The sequence below is a fragment of the Leuciscus leuciscus genome (assembly GCF_965113295.1).
Source record: "Leuciscus leuciscus genome assembly, chromosome: 23".
Lineage (NCBI taxonomy): Eukaryota > Metazoa > Chordata > Actinopteri > Cypriniformes > Leuciscidae > Leuciscus > Leuciscus leuciscus.
The window spans coordinates 22,590,254-22,610,505 of NC_138747.1; the positions used below are offsets into that span (position 1 = coordinate 22,590,254).

Sequence of the window (20,252 nt, forward strand, 5' to 3'; positions counted from 1 at the left end):
TCTATTCATAGACTGCAAAAAAAGATGGACGACACACACCTTCACTCTCTTCAACTGTAAAAAAAAAAAGAAGTGAAGTCTCAATGTCCCAATATGGTGCTGACATCTTGCGTTGATTTGGAACCTGATTCTGTGCAGTAGTGAACACGGGACCCGAGTCTGCGCAGTAGTGAGCGTGAAGTGGAGTCAAGGTATCAAGGCCCCGCCCACACTCCCGCAGAAACAGTTAGTACAGATGTACTGCAAAACATCTTATTATGTCAGTGTGAAATAAACAGTTATGGAAACGTACAAATTAAAGTTGAAGCTCCAATCTCCTCCTGAAAATCCCCCAAAAAGTCTGTTGGTGCCTCAGTGTCAGTGACTACTTCGCTCAGAGAAGCTGCTAATCACAGCTGTCAAACATGACGTCACACTCCCGTTTCTATAGCATCAAATAACTAACTACAACCAAACTTATTAAAAAAAACCAAAACATCAGTGTGATAAAAACGACATAAAATGACATTAAACATCTTTGAAAAAAAATTATTTGAAGTGTAATTTGATTGTTTAGTTTGCCTCACGTCCCATTAGCCTACGTGGAGAGGGCGGTGTTTATTACCTATACTGGGACCAACCACCTGAGGGCGACAGACGCTTTGGCTTCACTTTTCAGGACAAAATCGTCATTTTGCGTCATCGGAGGATTTTCTGGCCAGAGGCTAAAGACTACAGCCAGTAGTTGGGGCTGTCCCGCATGTTTTCAGCCCGCCCATAGGAGGTAGGATCTCACTCACAGAATGTACACAGTATCAGCCGTCTTTCTTTGGAAGCTAAGCTAGCAGCCGCAGGCTCTTGTTCTGTGGAGAAAGCTGAGTAGTAGGAGAAAGCTGAGTAGTAAGGGTTACCATCCTCTTTTTCCCAGACATGTCCGGCCGTCGCAATCGTCCAAAATGTCCGGGATTCGGCTTTTGCTTTCTGCAGTCGCCATTCATTGTTTACATGCACACCTTTTGTTTCAATCTAACTGAATTCATTCCGATTGGTGAATCTGAATGTAGTGTTTACATGAACGCTAAACAAGTGATCGGTTGATGTGCGTTTTAACATTGCTAAGAAAATTCACGCTCCTCCGTGAGAGATAGGAGACCGGCGCGTCTTACTAATGACGCCACCGGCCTCGCGCCGTTCTCCCGCGCCCCTCAGCCTCGTTCTGCTCGCCACAGTAAACATGATGAATGGCGACTGTAGAACGCTAAAGCCGAATCCCGGACATTTTAGGCGATCTCGATATCCCGGGCAAACTCGTCACGGAGACTCACAAGTAGCCTAACCTTGTTGTTTTCAACTGCGCTCTCTAACCGGGAGGCGTGGCCTCGTAGAGCAGCGAAGCAAGTGCATTCTGGGAGTTGTTGTCTTTCATCCACATAAGCCAAAAATACATTTTCTGGCTTTTCTCAGTCTAGAAAACTCCAAATTCAAAAATTTCTTCACATTTCTTCTACATAAATGACCTATTTTAAATACACATTCATCTTTCCAGAGGTGAAGTATCCCTTTAAGGCGGGCATACACTGTGTGATGTCTGTGCGATTTCAGCAAGGTACCTACTCACACTGAGCGAGTAGATCGCATGCGATGTAAAGCCAAAGCTCAGGATTTATGTGCTCACACTATACGGTCCGAACGTCGAGCTGCGACTTCACTGCTCACACTATACGTGTGAAAAACGCGCGAATCAGCGCGATAAACCCTCGTGCCGGGTTGCGCCTATGGATGATATCATGTATCCAGAGATATTGTCAAAACAAGCATCAGCTATCAATATCAAGATGATTTAGTATTTCCAATTTATGTGTTAAATTATTATTAGTATTATTGTATTATTATTATTATTATTAGGGAAGGCCAAGGCTATACTTTATTATTAAATTAATAGGCTATTACAATTAAATTGCCACGCAGTAATTTCATAGCGCATCACGGCATAACCAACGCACTGTGAGAATAATAAAATATTACATAGAAGCTTACTACTCCTCCTCATTGAAAATTGTCTAAAACATTTAGGTCTATTACAATAAATTATAGGCATATACTTAATTATTAACAGTCTATAATATGTCCGAACACTGCAATAATTAATCAATGAAAATTAAAAACAGCTTTATTTCAAAAACATTGTTTAACAAATTAATAAAAGAGGCAAAGTGTACATCGCAGGTGGCTTGGAAGACGTGGGTAATCGTTAATCCATTTTGCAAAACGAACTGGAGGTAAGCAACAGTAATTTGTAGTTAGCTTGAACTACAGAACTTAAAGATCTCCCTCTTTTCATTTATTTATTTATTAATTTTTTTTGCTGCAGATGAAAGTTATGTTTTCACGCAGGCGCAGTGAGGAAAAAAACACTGAGTTTAGGGCAATCGGTTCGTAGCTCTGCTTCAACTGTGCGATATAGTCACGAGGAGCGACCAAAATTTCTAACATGCCAGAAATTCATCCGACCATCCGATTGCCGGACGGGAGAGGTTAATCGCCTCTCGTTTCCCCCAGTACACTGCACAAACACCGCACGACGCACGACGTACGACAAAGCTGAAACTCGGCCCGACCCGAAAAAGAGTCGCACGAGTCCGAATTTTGCTCAAAATCCGACGAAAATCGCACAGTGTATGCCCGCCTTTAATGATGGATTAAGGAGGATTACACAGGAGATCGCTAGAGACAAGGAGTACAGGTAAGGAGATCGCTGGAGATGAGTATATCCAAGTATATCCAAGATAGCAGGGAAACAGGTAAGTTGCTTTAGCAGCAGATATAGAGCAGGGTAACAGCCTGAGATCCATACTGGTGACAACACACTGAGTGAGGAGTGAGAGGAGCTTTTGTGGTAGTGCTGATGAGTTTGGCAATGAGCTGCAGGTGCAAATGATTATTAGTCTGGGGAGAGTGTGCGTGTGATTTTTTTTCACCCAAACCAGTTCAGTGGAAATTCCGCCCTGCAGCTTATTTCATTGGTTAAGGTTACAGTGACGGGTATGGAAGTAAAATGTCAAATGTTTTTGAAATAAAAAAGCCTGTTGAATTGCACTACTTGAAAAAAATAGGCATTGCATTAACCATGCTTGCATTTTAATGCATTGTATTTTTAGGGCTTGCATTTTTATGGGCTGAAATTCAACATGGTTGAATATTTAAGCTGTGAATATTTCAATAAAAACATTTCAAACACATTTTCATTATTAAAAATTTAATAATCCATATTCACCTTTCATATTTCACTTCCAAAATATTTAAACTGTTTAAAAATACCTATAATATTCAACAGGCAATTTTCGGTCCATTTTATTTCGCTTTGCAAATTCGCTTCCACAAATTCAAATTCCTTTCGGTTTCGGTTTTCAATCAGATCAAGTATTTACATGTTCTCTTGATCGGATTAGAAAAGGAATAAACCGCCCCTTTCAATCGAAATTTCATTCGGATCGAGCTCAATCGGATCTATTAAGGTGTTTACATGAAGGCTTTTCAGTCCGATTGAGCCGTCAACCGATTAGGCCTACTGTGTAATCGGTTGGAGTACTGTGACAATACACAATACTCGGACTGATTACTAACGGATTATTTGGTTGCATGTAAACGTAGGCAGGGAATTTCGGCGTGGGATTGCGGGTATTGCGCATAATTTTAATCATTCCTGCAGGTCTCCCACTTATAATGCAGGAAATTCCCGCAAACATTGATTCACTTTAGCATGTATACAGGGTTACTGCAGGTTTCAGTAAGTCAAATTTAAGACCTTTTTAAGACATTTTAAGACCAAAAAGATTGAAATTTAAGACCTACCCCGGTCTTATAACTTATTGGCGCATAACCCCAAAAAAATTTAAATGAAAAGAATTCAGATTTTTTTTTTTTTTTCAATGAATTCAGTAATTGAAAAAGCATTAATTTAATTTACAGACAAAGCAATCACATTAGTAACCTTCCACACCCAACAACATGCCAAATGCCCAAAACCTTAGGCCTAAAATGAAAATAGGCTAAAACAAACTTGCCCTCTAATAGAATATATTTCATCTCATATTTATTTACATTACGAAGCAGCATATTAATAGCCTAATAGAGATTGAACAGGCTCAGAGATTATTTTGGAAAATTGTAGTTTGCATATTATACTGTAAAAACACATAATTATAGCTGATTTTAGTTGATCATAACTAGAGATGAAATGGCATGAACATTTATTTTCACGATTATTATGAAATCAATTTACAGAGTTTGTCGAAACCCCGCAAATAACAAATAAAATTATCAATATGCAAGTTTTGTTTACATAAACATCAAAATACTACTAAAAATGATGGCCAGACTTTAAAGGAGTGTCTTGCAACATGTAAGTTCAAATAAAGTTTTTACAAAAATGGTTTTATAAAAAGATAAACCTCACATATTTCAGCCTTTAAATATTTTTTTTATAAAAAGAATGAGTCAAAAAAGATTAATTATTGACATTTACAATGCACATCTGCTTATCTAATATTATTAATAACATTTGGTCTGATTTTCCTGTGGCGTCTGTCGTTGCTAAGCAACCATACACCGCACTCTCCACAGCAACAAGGAAGATGTTGTCCATCTGGCTGCGGGTGGAAAAAAATTGCGCGTTGCTTCAATAGCGCTTGCCGCATGCCCACATTTTAATAAACTTGAGCACGCAAAAAGACGCGGTATGTGAACTACCTGTTGGCGAGCGACCTCATATCAAGCCCCAGGCTACTGGTAGCACGCGAGCGAGCTCCGCTTTGTAGGCTAACTTGTGTTGTGTTGAAGGCATCACGTGTTCACAGTACTGTGCACTGTGACCCGGGGCTGCGTTGCATTCTCAATTATTGGTTCCGCCACTCTTTATATATACTACGTTATTTAATCAAAATAATCGTGGTTGACAAATGAAACTTTTGAGGAAAAAAACAATACGGAGAAGTTACATACAGCACAATTTTTAAGACCCAGACCAAAGAGTATAGAAGCCCAAGAGGCGAAACTCTGTTGTGTTATGGGTAACAGTCTGTAGATGGCGCTGCGGAGGCGCGTCCGCCATTATGGACTGAAAGCTGCTGAAATCGTTAGCGCCAGTCAATGTCAAAATCAATGCCTCTTCTCTCACAAAAAAAAAAAAAAAGAAATTACTCTCATACACAAATGCACACACAATAGATGGTCGTGTCTGATTAATTACTGAGATCTTGGCACCACTTCCATTTTAGTACTATTTATAGTTCATGTGTGCACTTGCTAGATTGCACATCTTTTTTGTAGCCTACCTTTCCGCCTGTAATAGGACATTCATAGATTGTTTTTTTCTTGCCATTGAAACGTTCACTGTGTGCACTTTCACTGAAGATGTTGAAAAAACAAGTTGTTCATATTTTTGTGATATTCTATGTAAAAGATTAACTGTCTTTAGAAATGTTCATTTATAATTTTATTTATTTATTTATTTATTTTTTCCAAATCATATGGTGATGTTCACTAATTTCAAAATCAACATTTGAATAAATATCTTATTACTGTGTGTCTGCATATATATTATTTCATGAATTTCTGTTATTCATATAACAAGGAAAATGCATAATAGAACATTGATAGATTAGAGGTTTGCAGTCATTTTATAATTGTATCTTTGCAAACCGTAAGTGGTAGGCTAATGAAGCCGATTCGGTGGGGGACCCTTACGAAAAAGTACTATAGGAATCTTATAGTATTTTAGGACAAAATATTATAGAAATCTTATAGAAATACGAGCCGCTATAGTATTTCTATAGTAGTCTTATAGTCCTTCTATAGTAATATTTTGTCCCAAAATACTATTTTCCTAAGGGTAATTAGGCCATGCATAACCAACACATAAACGTAACATTTTCTGTCATTTAACGTCGGTCATCCTCATTAATGTATTTTAAATTGTTTTCATATTTAGATATGACGGCCAGAAAAAAATTAAGTTATGTTAAGTTTTTGTTATGTTAAGTTGGTTCAGTGCCATTGACTCCCATTATTTTTCGGCATTTTCCTTCAGTTTTCAGTCCATAATGGCGGCCGCGCCGTCACGTCATGGGGGCAACTGTTGCTATGGAGCGTTCTATTGAGTTTCGCCTCTTGGGCTTCTATACTCTTTGCCCAGACATCAAAATTCAAGACTTTTTAAAGACTTTTTAAGGTATTATTTCCAAATTAATAAATGCAATGTTTTTAAGGCTTTTTAAGACCCCGCGGGAACCCTGTGTATAGGTTGTATTAGTAAATTAATCCACACAGATTATAAAATCAGATTCTCAAACAGCATGAGTGATTCAGCGGTGCTGCGTCTTCTATCTCTCGTCTCTCAAAATGGGTTGCACAAGGCAATCGTTAAGCGCGCTGCAGGCGGCGATAACACTCTCGCGTTTCGGGAGTCGGGATAGACGGAATTGTCACTTGCATAATCGGGCCAGCATTGCATCATGAGTAACTAAAGTTTAGCATTTGCACGTCTTTTTAAGTCTTACCAGTTTAAGCATTCACGCGATTTTAAACTATTCAGTAGGCTACTTGCGCGCTGTCTGAGAGATGTTTTTTTTTTCTCTGCACACATACGTAAAGCTGCCTCACAAACAGCTTGCGGGTAACAAAAGTTATTTTTCGTGGATTATATCGCTTTAACAGTCAAAAACAATTTCGGTCTTAGTGAGTATCCTTTAAACACAGTCGGTTATGTCTTAAATAAGCATAAATCGCACGTGTCCGTATAATGAAACAGAATCCGTACACTAGCACTTACAGTGACAGCAGCCATATGTGTCTGTTATTAATTTGGTTGTCAAAACAACAAAACATAGCTTTCATTTTAAGGAATCAGGATTAATAGCCTATGTATTTAATTTAGTCAGGACTAAAATACTACCCAGTGTTATTTTTCATTTGATCACTTTATTCAGTCTCTGTATTTCTGAATACTAGTGTCATGGTGCGTTCACACCGGACGCGAATAATGCGTCAGGCGCGAGTGATTTCAATGTTAAGTCAAGTCAAGTCAAGTCAAGTTTATTTGTATAGCGCTTTTCACAATACAGATTGTATCAAAGCAGCTTCACAGTATTAAATTAAAATAATACAACAAAGTTTGTTTCAAGAGGAATTTATTGATTGATAAAATTTGATTAAATATCCCCAAAATATCCCCAACTGAGCAAGCCAAAGGCAACAGTGGCAAGGAACCGAAAAACTCCATCAAGTGACCTAATGGTGTCCTAAAACTCCATCAGGTGACCTAATGGAGAAAAAAAAAACCTTGGGAGAACCCAGGCTCAGTCGGGGGCCAGTTCTCCTCTGGCATTTATGAGCTAGAGGACGGATTGTAGTTTGATCTGTAGGATTATATGAATGCCTGGCTGAAGAGATGCGACTTTAATCTAGTTTTAATTTAATTTAGTCAGGACTAAAATACTACCCAGTGTTATTTTTCATTTGATCACTTTATTCAGTCTCTGTATTTCTGAATACTAGTGTCATGGTGCGTTCACACCGGACGCACCATCAATAAGTCAATGCAAAGACGCGTTACGCGCGTAAAAAATACCTGCGGCACGAATGAGGCGTAGAGCGCGGCGCGGTAGACGCGAATACGCCTCATTCGCGCGTCAAGTTCGCACGAATGGCACGAATTGAGCGTCTGGCGCGTTAAGTGCGAATGATTTTATGTAGTGCTTTTTGTGCATTCACGCGTTTGACGCGAATTCGCGTCTGCCGCCCGAGTTGAAAAATCTGAACTTCTGCGTCAATTCGCGCTGCGTTAACCAATCAGGAGCCTGCTTGCTGCTGTCACATGGTGAAGTAAAAAAAGTAAATCTTTTATCACATAAAAACTTGATTTCAATATATGAGACATATTCATTTTGTATTGAATGCTATGTATTCCATATCTAAATCCAGATTATATGAAACATTATTATTCTAATGTAAAGACAACCAATTTTTGTGTATAAGAACATAGTTTGTGTCTGGACAGTGTTGTGTGAGAAAGAAAGAAAAAAAATCACAGGACAGGTTAATTACTTTTGGAGGATGGCTCCATTTATCATCAATACAAAAATAAATGACAGATTATGTGGGCGAGGGTGATCCTCGCTCCGATGCGGGACAACAGGTCATCAAACTGGGCGCGGGACAGGCGGAAGCACCGCTGATAGCGGCCGTCATCCAGGCGCAGCTCCTGGAGCAAATGGTGAAACTCGCCAAACTGGGTTCGCCTCCGAAGGGTCTGGTGGACCCAAATACGGCTACGATGATCCCTACGCCGCTGTTCTGCTCTCCAGAGCAAATACAGAGCGGTGACTCTCTCGATAAATGATCGATCAACATCAGACATCTTGTAAAAAGATGGCCGCCAACGGGTTTCGAAACTTTTGCCTCGCGCGTCAATTTCGCTCAACTGATCAAATTGTGAAACTCCTGAAACCCTCCGGAGGGTCTGGTGGACCCGAGTACATTTACATTTACATTTACATTTATTCATTTAGCTGACGCTTTTATACAAAGCGACTTACAATTGCTATATATGTCAGAGGTCGCACGCCTCTGGAGCAACTAGGGGTTAAGTGTCTTGCTCAGGGACACATTGGTGTCTCACAGTGGATTCGAACCCGGGTCTCTCACACCAAAGGCATGTGTCTTATCCATTGCGCCACCACCACCCCGACGATGTCCCCTACGCAGCTGTTTCTGCTCTCCAGAGCATATACGAGCGGTGACTCTCTCGATTAATGCTAATGCTCGATAAACATCTAAAAAAGATCGTCGCCAACGGGTTTCGAAACTTTCACCTCCGGATTTCGCTTCAAACTTTAGTTTTTACGCACGTCAAGAGCCGACTTGCAGCCGACTTTGTGCGCAGTCATGTTGGAACAGGAAGGGGCCATCCCCAAACTGTTCCCACAAAGTTGGGAGCATGAAATTGTCCAGCTTTGTAGCCGACACTGACACAGAAAACACTTGTTTATTAGTAAACAATTAAAATGTCTTCATGCTATATTTGACATATTCATAATCATTACTTTTACTGGTTCTTTGTGACAGCTTTAAGGTGCTTTATTGGCAGCGCCACCCTTACATGTTACATGAACATGTCACCACCGCATCAGCACCGAAAACATGGAGATTTTTTTCTTTTTGGGGGCAGTTTGTTTGTGTTCAGGCTTTCTCAGTTGTCTTTAGGTTAATGTTTCAGTTAACAGTTTTTCAGTTGTTTTCAGTAAATCTTTTCAGGGGTAGGCTACAGGAGCAGCATAGAGTACTCTCGCGGCTGTAGACGGTAATGTTTTCTCTTGGTTCATGTCAGTGAGTATGAATTCATTTTGATATATAAGTCGCACCTGACTATAAGTCGCAGGACCAGCCAAACTACGAAAAAAAGTGCGACTTATAGTCCGGAAAATACGGTATTTAATTCTAAAATGCACAAAATGTTCTAAAGTGGGGCATGCCCCTGGACCACCGTAGAGGGGCTGAGTCGAGGTTCACCCCCCATACTTTGTGGAAAAAACTGTAGGGTAAATTGACTGTTTATTAGTCTGACACCTTTACTGGGACCTGACTGTGTCAAAAAAAAAAGAAGCAACAAATCACACCTAAGTAGAATTGTCGAAAATAATAACAAAAAAGCAGATTGTATTCCTGGCTCGAAAGTAACTTCATGGTACATACCTCATCAGGGAAGTCTTTAGGATGTGGTGAGGTGAAGCGTATTCTCATATCTGGATCGATGAGGGACACTCTGTCCAGAAGGTCTGCAAAGCGGAGGCCTCCCTGTTTTGTGCGGTATACTGTCTTGAATCCTCGGCTGAGCTTAGTATTGCCGTTAGAACAGATTAACTGCTCTTCAGACAGGTCTCTATAGCTGTTCACATTCTGACCCAGGAGGGTTACCTCCTTCACCCCCTACACACACACACACACATTATCTCACCATCAAAGATCTGAAAACAGTAATGGGCTTTTGGTGTAGGTTTATTACATACATATTGCAAACTACCATTCTACCTGATCTGAAAGCATGCGGACCTCCTCCACGATGGAAGACAGGGGTCTGCTCCTCTCTCTGCCACGAGTGAAAGGCACTATACAGTAACTACACATGTTATCACAGCCACGCATGATGGACCTGCAAAACCAACCCAATATGTGAGATTGTCATTGCTGTATGTGATTTGTATTATATTTACTTATGTCTGATGTGGGAACTAACACTAAATTGTATTGGGACACCCCTCCAAATCATTGAATTCAGGTATTCCAATCACTTCCATGCCCACAGTTGTATAAAATCAAGCACCTAGGTTGCAGACTGCTTCTGCAAACATTTGTGAAAGAATAGGTCGCTCTCAGGAGCTCAGTGAATTTTAGCGTGGTACTGTGATAGGTTGCCACCTGTGCATTAAGTCCATTCGTGAGATTTCCTCACTACTAAATATCCCACAATCAACTGTTAGTGGTATTATAACAAAGTGGAAGCAATTGGGAACAACAGCAACTCAGCCACTAAGTGGTAGGCCACATAAAATCACAGAGCGGGGTCAGCGCATGCTGAGGCGCACAGTGTGCAGAAGTCAATAGCTACAGACCTCCAAACTTTGTGCTTCATGGAATGGGTTTTCATGGCCGAACAGCTGCCTCCAAGCCTCACATCACCAAGTGCAATGCAAAGCTTGGATGCAGTGGTGTAAAGCTCACTGCCACTGGACTCTTGAGCAGTGAAAACGTGTTCTCTGGAGTGTAGAATCACGCTTCTCTGTCTGGCAATCCGATGGACGAGTCTGGGTTTGGCGGTTGCCAGGAGAACTGTACTTGCCTCACTGCATTGTGCCAAGTGTAAAGTTTTGTGAATGGGGGATTATGGTGTGGGGTTGTTTTTCAGGGGTTGGGCTTGGCCCCTTAGTTCCAGTGAAAGGAACACTTGATGCTTCAGTATACCAAGATATTTTGGACAATTTCATGCTGCCAACTTTGTGGGAACAGTTTGGGGATGGCCCCTTCCTGTTCCAACATGACTGCGCACAAAGCAAGGTCCATAGACATGGATGAGCGAGTTTGGTGTGGAGGAACTTGACTGGATTGCACAGAGTCCTGACCTCAACACGATAGAACACCTTTGGGATGAGTTAGAGCAGAGACTGCGAGCCAGGCCTTCTCGTCCAACATCAGTCCCTGACCTCAAAAACACGCTTCTAGAAGAATGGTCAAAAATTCCCATAAACACTCTCTTAAACCTTGTGGAAAGCCTTTCCAGAAGAGCTGAAGCTGTTATAGCTGCAAAGGGTGGGCCAACTCCATATTAAACCCTACAGATTAAGAATGGGATATCATTAAAATGCATGTGCATGTAAGGCAGACATCCCAAAACTTTTGGCAATATAGTGTATTTCAGTCTGCAAAAATAATTTAAATAATTTAATATATTTCTGTCTGTTGTCGGGATGGACTCAAGATCGGTTTGCGGAATAGATGAATGGATCAATGGATATAACAAATAAAATGGTCTTCATTTTAAATTGACAGCAATACAATTAATCATGTCTGTTTACTTGACATATATTTTCAATATTATTAGGATATATAAATGTCACAGGTCAATGACAGAAGAGAGGAAATCATGATGCTTGGATAAAAATGCAGCACTCCTTTTACTCAATGCAAAAAAAACTAAAAAACTAAAAACTAAACGCCAACCCTTCAATAGGCAACACCAAAGAATTGAACTAAACGGGGTATAAATACAAAATCAGGCACTAAACTAGAAACTATGTCAACAAACAAGGGCATACTCAGAAATGACAACCAAGTAAACATGAACTTCACACAGGGGAAAGTAAGAACAAAAACAAAGATGAATTTTGACAATATTTAAGCTGGACTACGACACTATTTTCTTCTAAATCTGCTATACAGCTGAAACAAACTTTATTGCATTATTTTCCGGTTATCACTGTAAAGCTGCTTTGAAACAATATGCATTGTAAAAAGCGCTAAGTAAATAAAGGTGACTTGACAATAAAAGTTATTTGAACACTGAATGACCTATATGCATTACACTTCTTTTTTTTTTTTGCAAACTGGTGATATTGGCTTTATTAAACTTTATGAAACTATAATGAATTTATATGCATTTTTTTTAACTACAAGTCAATCTATTGAACCATTTACACAGACTTTATAGCTGCAGTCCATAACTTTTTTTGTGTTCAAACTGTAAAAAAATTATAGAATAAGTGAGTACATCATGAATCCATTTTCCAAACAGTGTTTTTGTCTTATCCTGAATCACTACGGTACACCTATAATAAGCATTTATATTCGGACAATTTTAGACTGGTTGGGGTCGTACCACTGTGGAGTAGCCCAGTACCTGCGTGTCTCATCATTGACATAAACAGAGATAAGTAGCTCTGTTAACGGCTAAACGATAAACGGCTACAATGTTCTTCTGCAAGACGCATGCAGTTCTGTTTATTAACCGCTAGAGCACCAAAAGTTACGGACTGCAGATTTAAACTATGAAATCTAAATTTGTTTATTTTTGTCGATAAACGGACAATTTTATCTGGAAATATGAAGAATTTCACCGATCCTTTGCGGACTATATGGACGTGGGGTGGGTCGTTGGATCCTGTTTCTGTTGGGGTATTCAGTGGATGTTTCTGCTGATTAGTTGTTAGTATTTACTTATTTATTTTTATTATTATTTTTATTTGTTTATTTATTTTTGTCCACTCGTTCCAATCAAGAGAGGACTCGCCTGGAGGTTAGTAAAATCGCTATATGGTCCAAGGCAACACCGCTGCTTATTTCTCGGTGTAAAGTGAGATTTTATAGGTGAGGCAACCCAGGTCTTGTCCTTACAGTGCTCGCCCATTATTCTGGTTTATGCATATGGCCGACTTGAGTCACACAATTGGTTATTTTCTTTATGCAGACTTCTGTTTAATGTGTAATTCATTGCCTAAGTTTGAAGTATCTTCCTCTTTGTTTTTATAATGTTCATGTTTACGCCCGTGTCGGGCAGGTAGGAGGTTGGGTGGTCGTCACTGCCTGACTTTGGGTAGGACAACAGGTGCGGGGTGGGTGGGGCACGTTCATAGCGGCTTCAAGTTAGTGAGTCACGGACCAAACTGAGATTAGTGTAAGCGTCTGGCTTCTCAGATGCATTTTCGTTGCTTTTGTTTTGTGTATGTTTAAATTTAACGTGTTTTTTGTCTCTTATTATTTAGTGATGTTACTCATAAATAAGTCATTCTGGAAGGTACAGCAAAACTTGTATAACATTCATTTTACATTATTTCAGCCAGTAGTACAAAAGGTTTAAAGCTTATGAGCTGGAACGTCAGAGGCCTCCATAACATGGTGAAGAAGAGGAAGGTGTTAACTTTCATCAGATCTAAAAAATGTGATGTAGTATTTATGCAGGAGACCCATTTACTACCACAAGAATCTCAAAAGCTTCGGGGTGATTGGGTTGGGCTTTGTGGCGGCTGCCTGTGGCAGTAGTAAGAGCAGAGGAGTGGCTACTCTAGTTACCAAGCGACTACAATTTAAATGCTTAAAAGAGAGTGCAGATGAGGCAGGGAGAATCCTGTTGATACTGTGTGAGATTCAGGGGAATAGTATCATACTAGCGAATGTGTACGCTCCAAATAGAGACGATCCGGCATTTTTTGGGTTACTCGAGAAGAAACTGAATGCTTTGGGGGACTATCCAATTATCATGGGGGGTGATTTTAATGAGGTAATGGACCCTATATTAGACCATAGCTCTCCGTCGGCCCGTACTACTAGGGCACACGCAGTGCTCAAAGATTTGTCCAAATCGGGTCTAGTAGACATTTCGTCCCCTTGGAATTATAAGGTTCTATCTGCGTTCGGAGCAGTTTTGAGATATTGAGCTTTAAAGTTTTTGCATTCCATTCGACTGTGTAGAAAGAACCTTTTTATTTTCTAAATAAAAAGTTCCAAAATGTACACAACTTAAAAAACAACATCACATAATGTAAAGAAGTGGTCACAGAATAAGAATATGTGAATAACTAAATTTTTACAAAAATGTCAGATAGAACCTTATATTTCCAAGGGGACGATTTGGCGGCCACAAAACCCATCATCGAGAGATTTTACATTCTTTTCTTCACCACAGAGTTCGTTTTCCAGAATAGATTTTTTTTTTGGTGTCTCATTCGTTGGTATCAGCTATGGGAGCGAGCGACATTGGTAATATAATTATTTCAGACCATAGTCCAATATTTCTCCATATTCTGTCTTTTAATAAGCCAGCTAGGTCAACTAGATGGAGATTAAACTCTAGCCTTTTATTAGATGAGACCTTTAAGGCATCACTTAGATCACAAATGAACCTCTATATTGAGACCAATCTCCCAACGGCTCCGTCAGCAGGGGTAGCATGGGAGGCTCTGAAAGCCTTTTTGAGAGGCCACATAATTCAATACAATGCTAAGGAAAACAATGCTAAGGAAAACAATGCTAAGCTCCAGGAGCTTGAAAAACAAATCATAAACCCAGAATCAAACTTGAAAAAAAGTATGTCCTCTGAAAATATCACCAGGGTGACCAGACTAAAGTATGAGTTTAATTCAATTATGACCCAGAGGGCAGAATTCTCTCTATTTCGGGCAAGGCAGAAATACTTTGAGGAGGGTGACAAGGCTGGTAGACTACTTGCCAGGTACATTAAACAAAAAGAAGCAATGAGTACTATTCCTGCTATTAGGAGGGACAATGGGTCTGTCCTGACTGATACCAAGGAGATTAATTCAGATTTTAGAGACTTTTATATAAAACTTTACCCTTCAGAGTCGAAGGGGGACAGGGGTCCGTGTACTTGGCGGCCAACGGATTTTCGTTTTGAAAGGAAAAAAACAAAAACGAAAAACGGCCGGTTTCCCAATTACCATGAGTAAATAGGAAAACGGAAAACAACCCATTATTCGTTTTTTGTTTTGATATTAAAAAACGGAAAACGAAAAACAATCTCGTTATCCGATTGTCCTTGATGTGTTTATAGATGGAAATCGGAAATCAAAATACGTATGTATAAAGTCGTAATCCTTAATTCTGCATTGGTATTTTTTCGTGACCCGGAAGCGATCTTAAGTAGTAAGCAATTGTCATAGATACACCTATGAGCGGTTGTATGCTAGATGTCCTTGGCTACGGCAGTTCATTGGAACGAATGCGTATATATATTTTAATGATCACAATAAAAGTTTTAATTTTATTAAATTTAACAAGCGCAACATTCAGCATTCAATCAAATATTCTAAAAGATGTATTATTAATAATAATGTTATTTCAACATAATATCTCGTTATTTCGACATAATATGTGTGCGTGCAACAAGCAAGATGTGCATTTGTAAATCCGGTGCATTGATTAAAAAATGCATTGATTTTTATTAATAAACTAGTGTTTTCTGACAGTGTCGACTGCCAAGATGAAGTTGACGATCGCCATATTCGTAGTGAACACGCCTATAGAGAGAAATGCACATAATGGATTAAAATCAGAGAGTAGCCTTTTTCTTTTCGTTTTGAATTATTTCGTTTAACCCTCTGAGGTCTGAGCTGTTTTCTGGGCCATGGAGGTGTTCTGACATGCTCTGACATTTGTGTTTTTTTCTGTTACTAGTGACATTTTCATGGCTAAAGTCTGATTACACTGTATTCAGCACAAACTCTGCTACAATAATATATCAGCAGCATGTATGTAAAAGTTTGTAGTTTTGAGATAATGACATTTATGCGTGGTTTGTGAAAATACAAAAAAAAATTCTCACTGAAATAAGGCCATGAAATCCATACTGATTATTTCTTCACAAGACTTTTGAAAATTGTATGACATAGCCTAGAATATTTGCTCCAAAACTATGTGAAAATCACCCTGACTGCTCATTCAGATAAGACAATATATTGATTTAAAATTTCTAAGACGTGTTTTGTGTGACAAAGCCATATGCGAAGAGGCGTGATCATCTCATGAATATGTAAGGTTTTAACACCTGAGAAAGACAAAGACACTCCCCTAACTGCCCTATTAGGAGCGATCAGGCCCTGTCATTCAGAGCAACCTTGCACAAAGAATGAGGAGATTTAAAAAAGAATGGCTTTTAGATTGTTTGGATTTATTTACAGCACAACACAATCCAAAAATACAAATGACAAAAGAGCACATTGAAAACAATGATCCAAAGACAGAGACCTTTGTGCCATTCCTAAAAACATTGTACATACCTTTAATTTCCAAGGTGTTTGATTTTCACTTTACCATGTTCATGTACAGAGACTCATGTGAATGTTGAAGTCAGCAGGACTCAGTTGCATCTGGTCCCTGAAAGAAAAAAAAAAGAAAAAACTGTGAACATAATGATATCAAGAGAAACTATAGGGCTGCACGATTTTGGGAATAGATTTTAGATTTTTCTGGTTAAAATTTCTTTTTAAAATTCACAGAATACACACACACACACACGTTTCCAACAATATATAATGAACACCAGGTTTGTTGTGCCTTGTAGGCATAGGCTACGCAGTGCTGCATAAAATAATAATAACAATAAATTAAATCTTCCAAAAGATTTCAAGAACAACTACGCTAGAGAAAAATATATTGATTATCATATGTTACTTCAAATGTTTCCATTCGTTATGATGATATGAAATGAGATAATAGTAAAAACATAAAGCCTAATGTTTGGTGCATTTTTCCTTTCAAACGCAATCGCGCTCCAAAATATGATACATTAAAACCCACAGCGCGCTCCAAAATATGATACTCAAACCCACAGCGCGCTCAAAAATATGATACATTCAAACGCCATCGCGCTCCAAAATATTAAACATTATGGTTATACATAAATACTGTTTGTGGATATCTGCTCAAACATAGATATCAGGAAACACGGGTCTAAATAGTATAATATTCACCATATACAGTATCTAGCAACAGTTCAACTGCAATGTGAAGTTTATGCAACAATACCATAAACTAATAAGTAAGAATTTCTTACCTTACATCTTTCTTGTCTTCAAATCGCGTTCTTCTTCTTCTGGGGGTAAATCCAATGTAAGCTCAGACGTGTCTTCCAAACTCGACGAAAAGCAGAGACTTGTGAAGTGTTTTGGTGTTTTGTGTTTGAGGTAACGAGGGCGTTCGCGTTCCATGTGGAGATTTGCATGTGAATCACTTTTGCGCGAGTGGGCGTGTCGAATTAAAAAGTAATTAGCAAGGTTTGAGATACTGGACATCCTGTTGGTTTTATACAAATTACTTAAACAGAGAATATTTGTTTTCAGTTTGAATCCGATCATTTAAAAGTACACACTTAAATGTGTATAAAGGTGTATGGCTCATAAATGTGTGAGAAGTATTCGCTGAGTTTTGTTTCAGTTTATAGACGTGCTCAAGAAAAAAAAGTTCACCGCGACGGAGAGGCAGAACGCACACCCTGTTTATTTTCTTTATTTTACAAAAGCACAATGTTTTGATTTGATTGTAAGTGGACACATACAAAAGTAGAAATATCACAGATTATTTTTTTATATTTCTTTTTTCTGTATAACCATAAATGACGGAGTAATTTAAGTTTATGTTGCTGCTATGTGAAAAAAATCCAGCAAAACACGTCGGCGCGTTTCTCGACCTCAGAGGGTTAAAGACATTTCAAGCTTTGTGTATTTGATGTATTTCTCATGTCTGTAATATACACTGAGTTTCGTTAAGTTAGGATGAGATGTGCTCCAGTTCACGTGCATAAGAGACCGCGCGGGCGCCTCCATGATTAATATTGTCTGTTATATTTGCTTCTTATTTATTCAATCCAGGCAATTATGTTGATGAAAAATTGATTAAAATTAAAGCAACAACTATGTAACTTTTCAACCTTCATAATATATTTCCAAGATCCTTGTGATGGTACATCGACTTACAATAGGTTGAATGACACGTCTGCCATACCCTGATAGGGTCTGTATCGCTTTTACTGGCACTATGTAACTTCGGGGTTCGGGTAGTAACCAGAGCACAAAAATAACTACAAAATTCGACTGCTTTACGGCATACGTCACTTCCTCCACCACTTCGTCAAATTTGGACGTGAGAGGCCAACCAGCGTTTGTTTTCGGCTTTCGTGCGTATGTTTTTGTCATGGGGGTTGTTTACACCTGGCCACTTAATGCGTTTTCTCAGATCGGATAGCTATCCGATCGTGAAAAGTCCAGGTTTAAATGCCCTCCGAAACGCATTTGAGACGGATTTGAATCCGACCGCTCAAACCACTTCAGGAGGAGATCTGAGACGCATTCCAGACGAAACTGGACAAGTGTAAATGCATATGGTTGTTGAAACCACATATGTAAATTGTACTCCTCCCAAAAAAAAAAAAAAAAAAAAAAAACGTGTGAGAGCGTGTTATAGGCTAAATGTTATATCCAGATATGACGACGCGCTGGAACACGCATCACCGCAGATGAGCAACTGCATCAAGCCAACGTGCAAACTATCGCAAATCAAAGTGAAAGTAAGTCGCAGACGCTTAACACACAATCTTCATCATTAAAAGTAAAGAAACGAAATGATCTTACCAGGGCTGTTACTGCTCTCTCTTATTGCGGTCTTTGATTTTGAAATTTTAGCTGATGATCTATAAAATGCAGCTCATGTCTGTTGCTTTCGGTGACGTGCACTCCATTAAATCTGCATATAGCGCGAGAATTGAAGATCGAATTTAAATCCGTTTCGCAAAAATATATTTATGTGACCAGGTGTAAATGGAATCGTTTTGATAAATCAGATAGCTATGCCTCACGAATTAGTTTGCCAGCTGAACTCAGGTGTTGTGAGGTGTATTTATCACGTAGTCCTGAGGGATATCAGACAACGCCGTTTGATGTTGATTCCTGCGATTATCATGAGAACAGCTTTCAATATCTCACATAATTATCAGGACATAAATAAGCCTAACGTAGAGGTTGTAAATAGTGTAAACGAGCACAATTTGCAATCTATTATGATAGATTGCAATAATCATGTCTAATGACATCATAACGGCCAATGTTATGAAATAATGCGACGTACATTTAACTTAATTGATGTTATCTGGCATTTTGAAATGTTTACATTCCAATAAAAACAACACAAATTAAATTATACAGTAGGCCTAGACTATAGACTATTTACTTGTGATTTAGCTGCAATCATGTAAAAACGTTATAATATAATATATTTACGACAGTGCAAGTATTCCACAGCGACTCTAGGGGTCGCTGTTTGACAAAACACAATTTCTACTTAGTGTGGATTTAAGATACAATTTATACAAAACGAAATACACTTTAAAGAAAGGTTTTCTACAAAACAAAACTTAATGAAGTGGTCAAAATCATGTCTGACCCGCTCCATGTCTCTCGATATATTGCGCATCTTACTCTTGCTGTTCACTTTTCATAAATCAGCATAAATGGAAAAAAATAACATTATAATATTTTAACAAATATGAAACTAAATGCGCTTATTTAATGGCTACAACAGTATAGGCCTACAGACTCTCTATTTATACAAATTGCTGCACATTCATTTAATTCTGAATTTTGCACACACAATTTGAAAGGCATTTGTTCAAATCAAGTTCACGGATAATTGTGCGTGCATTAATTAATCATTATGATACTAAAATCATAACAAAGTAGGCTATGCTATGTACAAAAAAATCAGATGAGCCCAGAATATGAATGCAACGTTTACTTGTTCAATTTAATAAAATTAAAACTTTAATTGTGATCATTAAAATAATTGAATATTAAATATTTAGTGGCCAAGTTTTTCTCATTTATATATATATATATATATATATATATTAGGGCTGTCAAAGTTAACGCGTTAATAACGCGTTAACGCAAAATCATATTAACGGCACTAATTTTTTTAACGCGCGATTAACGCAGCGCGTATTTTCTGTTTGACCCGTGGCCCAACCCCTAGTTGGAGAAATGGAGATACACAGTGTTGCCAACTTAGCGACATTGCAGACCCCTTTAGCGATTTTTTCCCTTCAACAAAGCGCCCAAACCTTATTTAGTTTCTGAGAATCTACCGGTACCGCCGGTACTGCTCTCCCAGCACGCGCGCGCACCTCTCGCTCGCTCTCTCTCTCTCTCTCTCTCTCTCTC

General features: G+C 38.8%; 1 protein-coding gene across 2 annotated transcripts in view; it reads right to left on the minus strand.

Annotated features, from left to right (window-relative positions):
* cdk5rap1 (CDK5 regulatory subunit associated protein 1) overlaps nucleotides 1–20,252 on the minus strand; it is a 143,996-nt gene that overhangs the window by 73,854 nt on the left and 49,890 nt on the right. For both annotated transcript variants that reach the window (XM_082156762.1, XM_082156761.1), the window contains exons 6-7: nucleotides 10,066–10,186; nucleotides 9,730–9,963 (exon numbers count right to left, since the gene is read on the minus strand). In XM_082156762.1, the coding sequence (XP_082012888.1) occupies nucleotides 9,730–9,963; nucleotides 10,066–10,186 (355 nt within the window). The remainder of the gene's footprint in view (nucleotides 1–9,729; nucleotides 9,964–10,065; nucleotides 10,187–20,252) is intronic.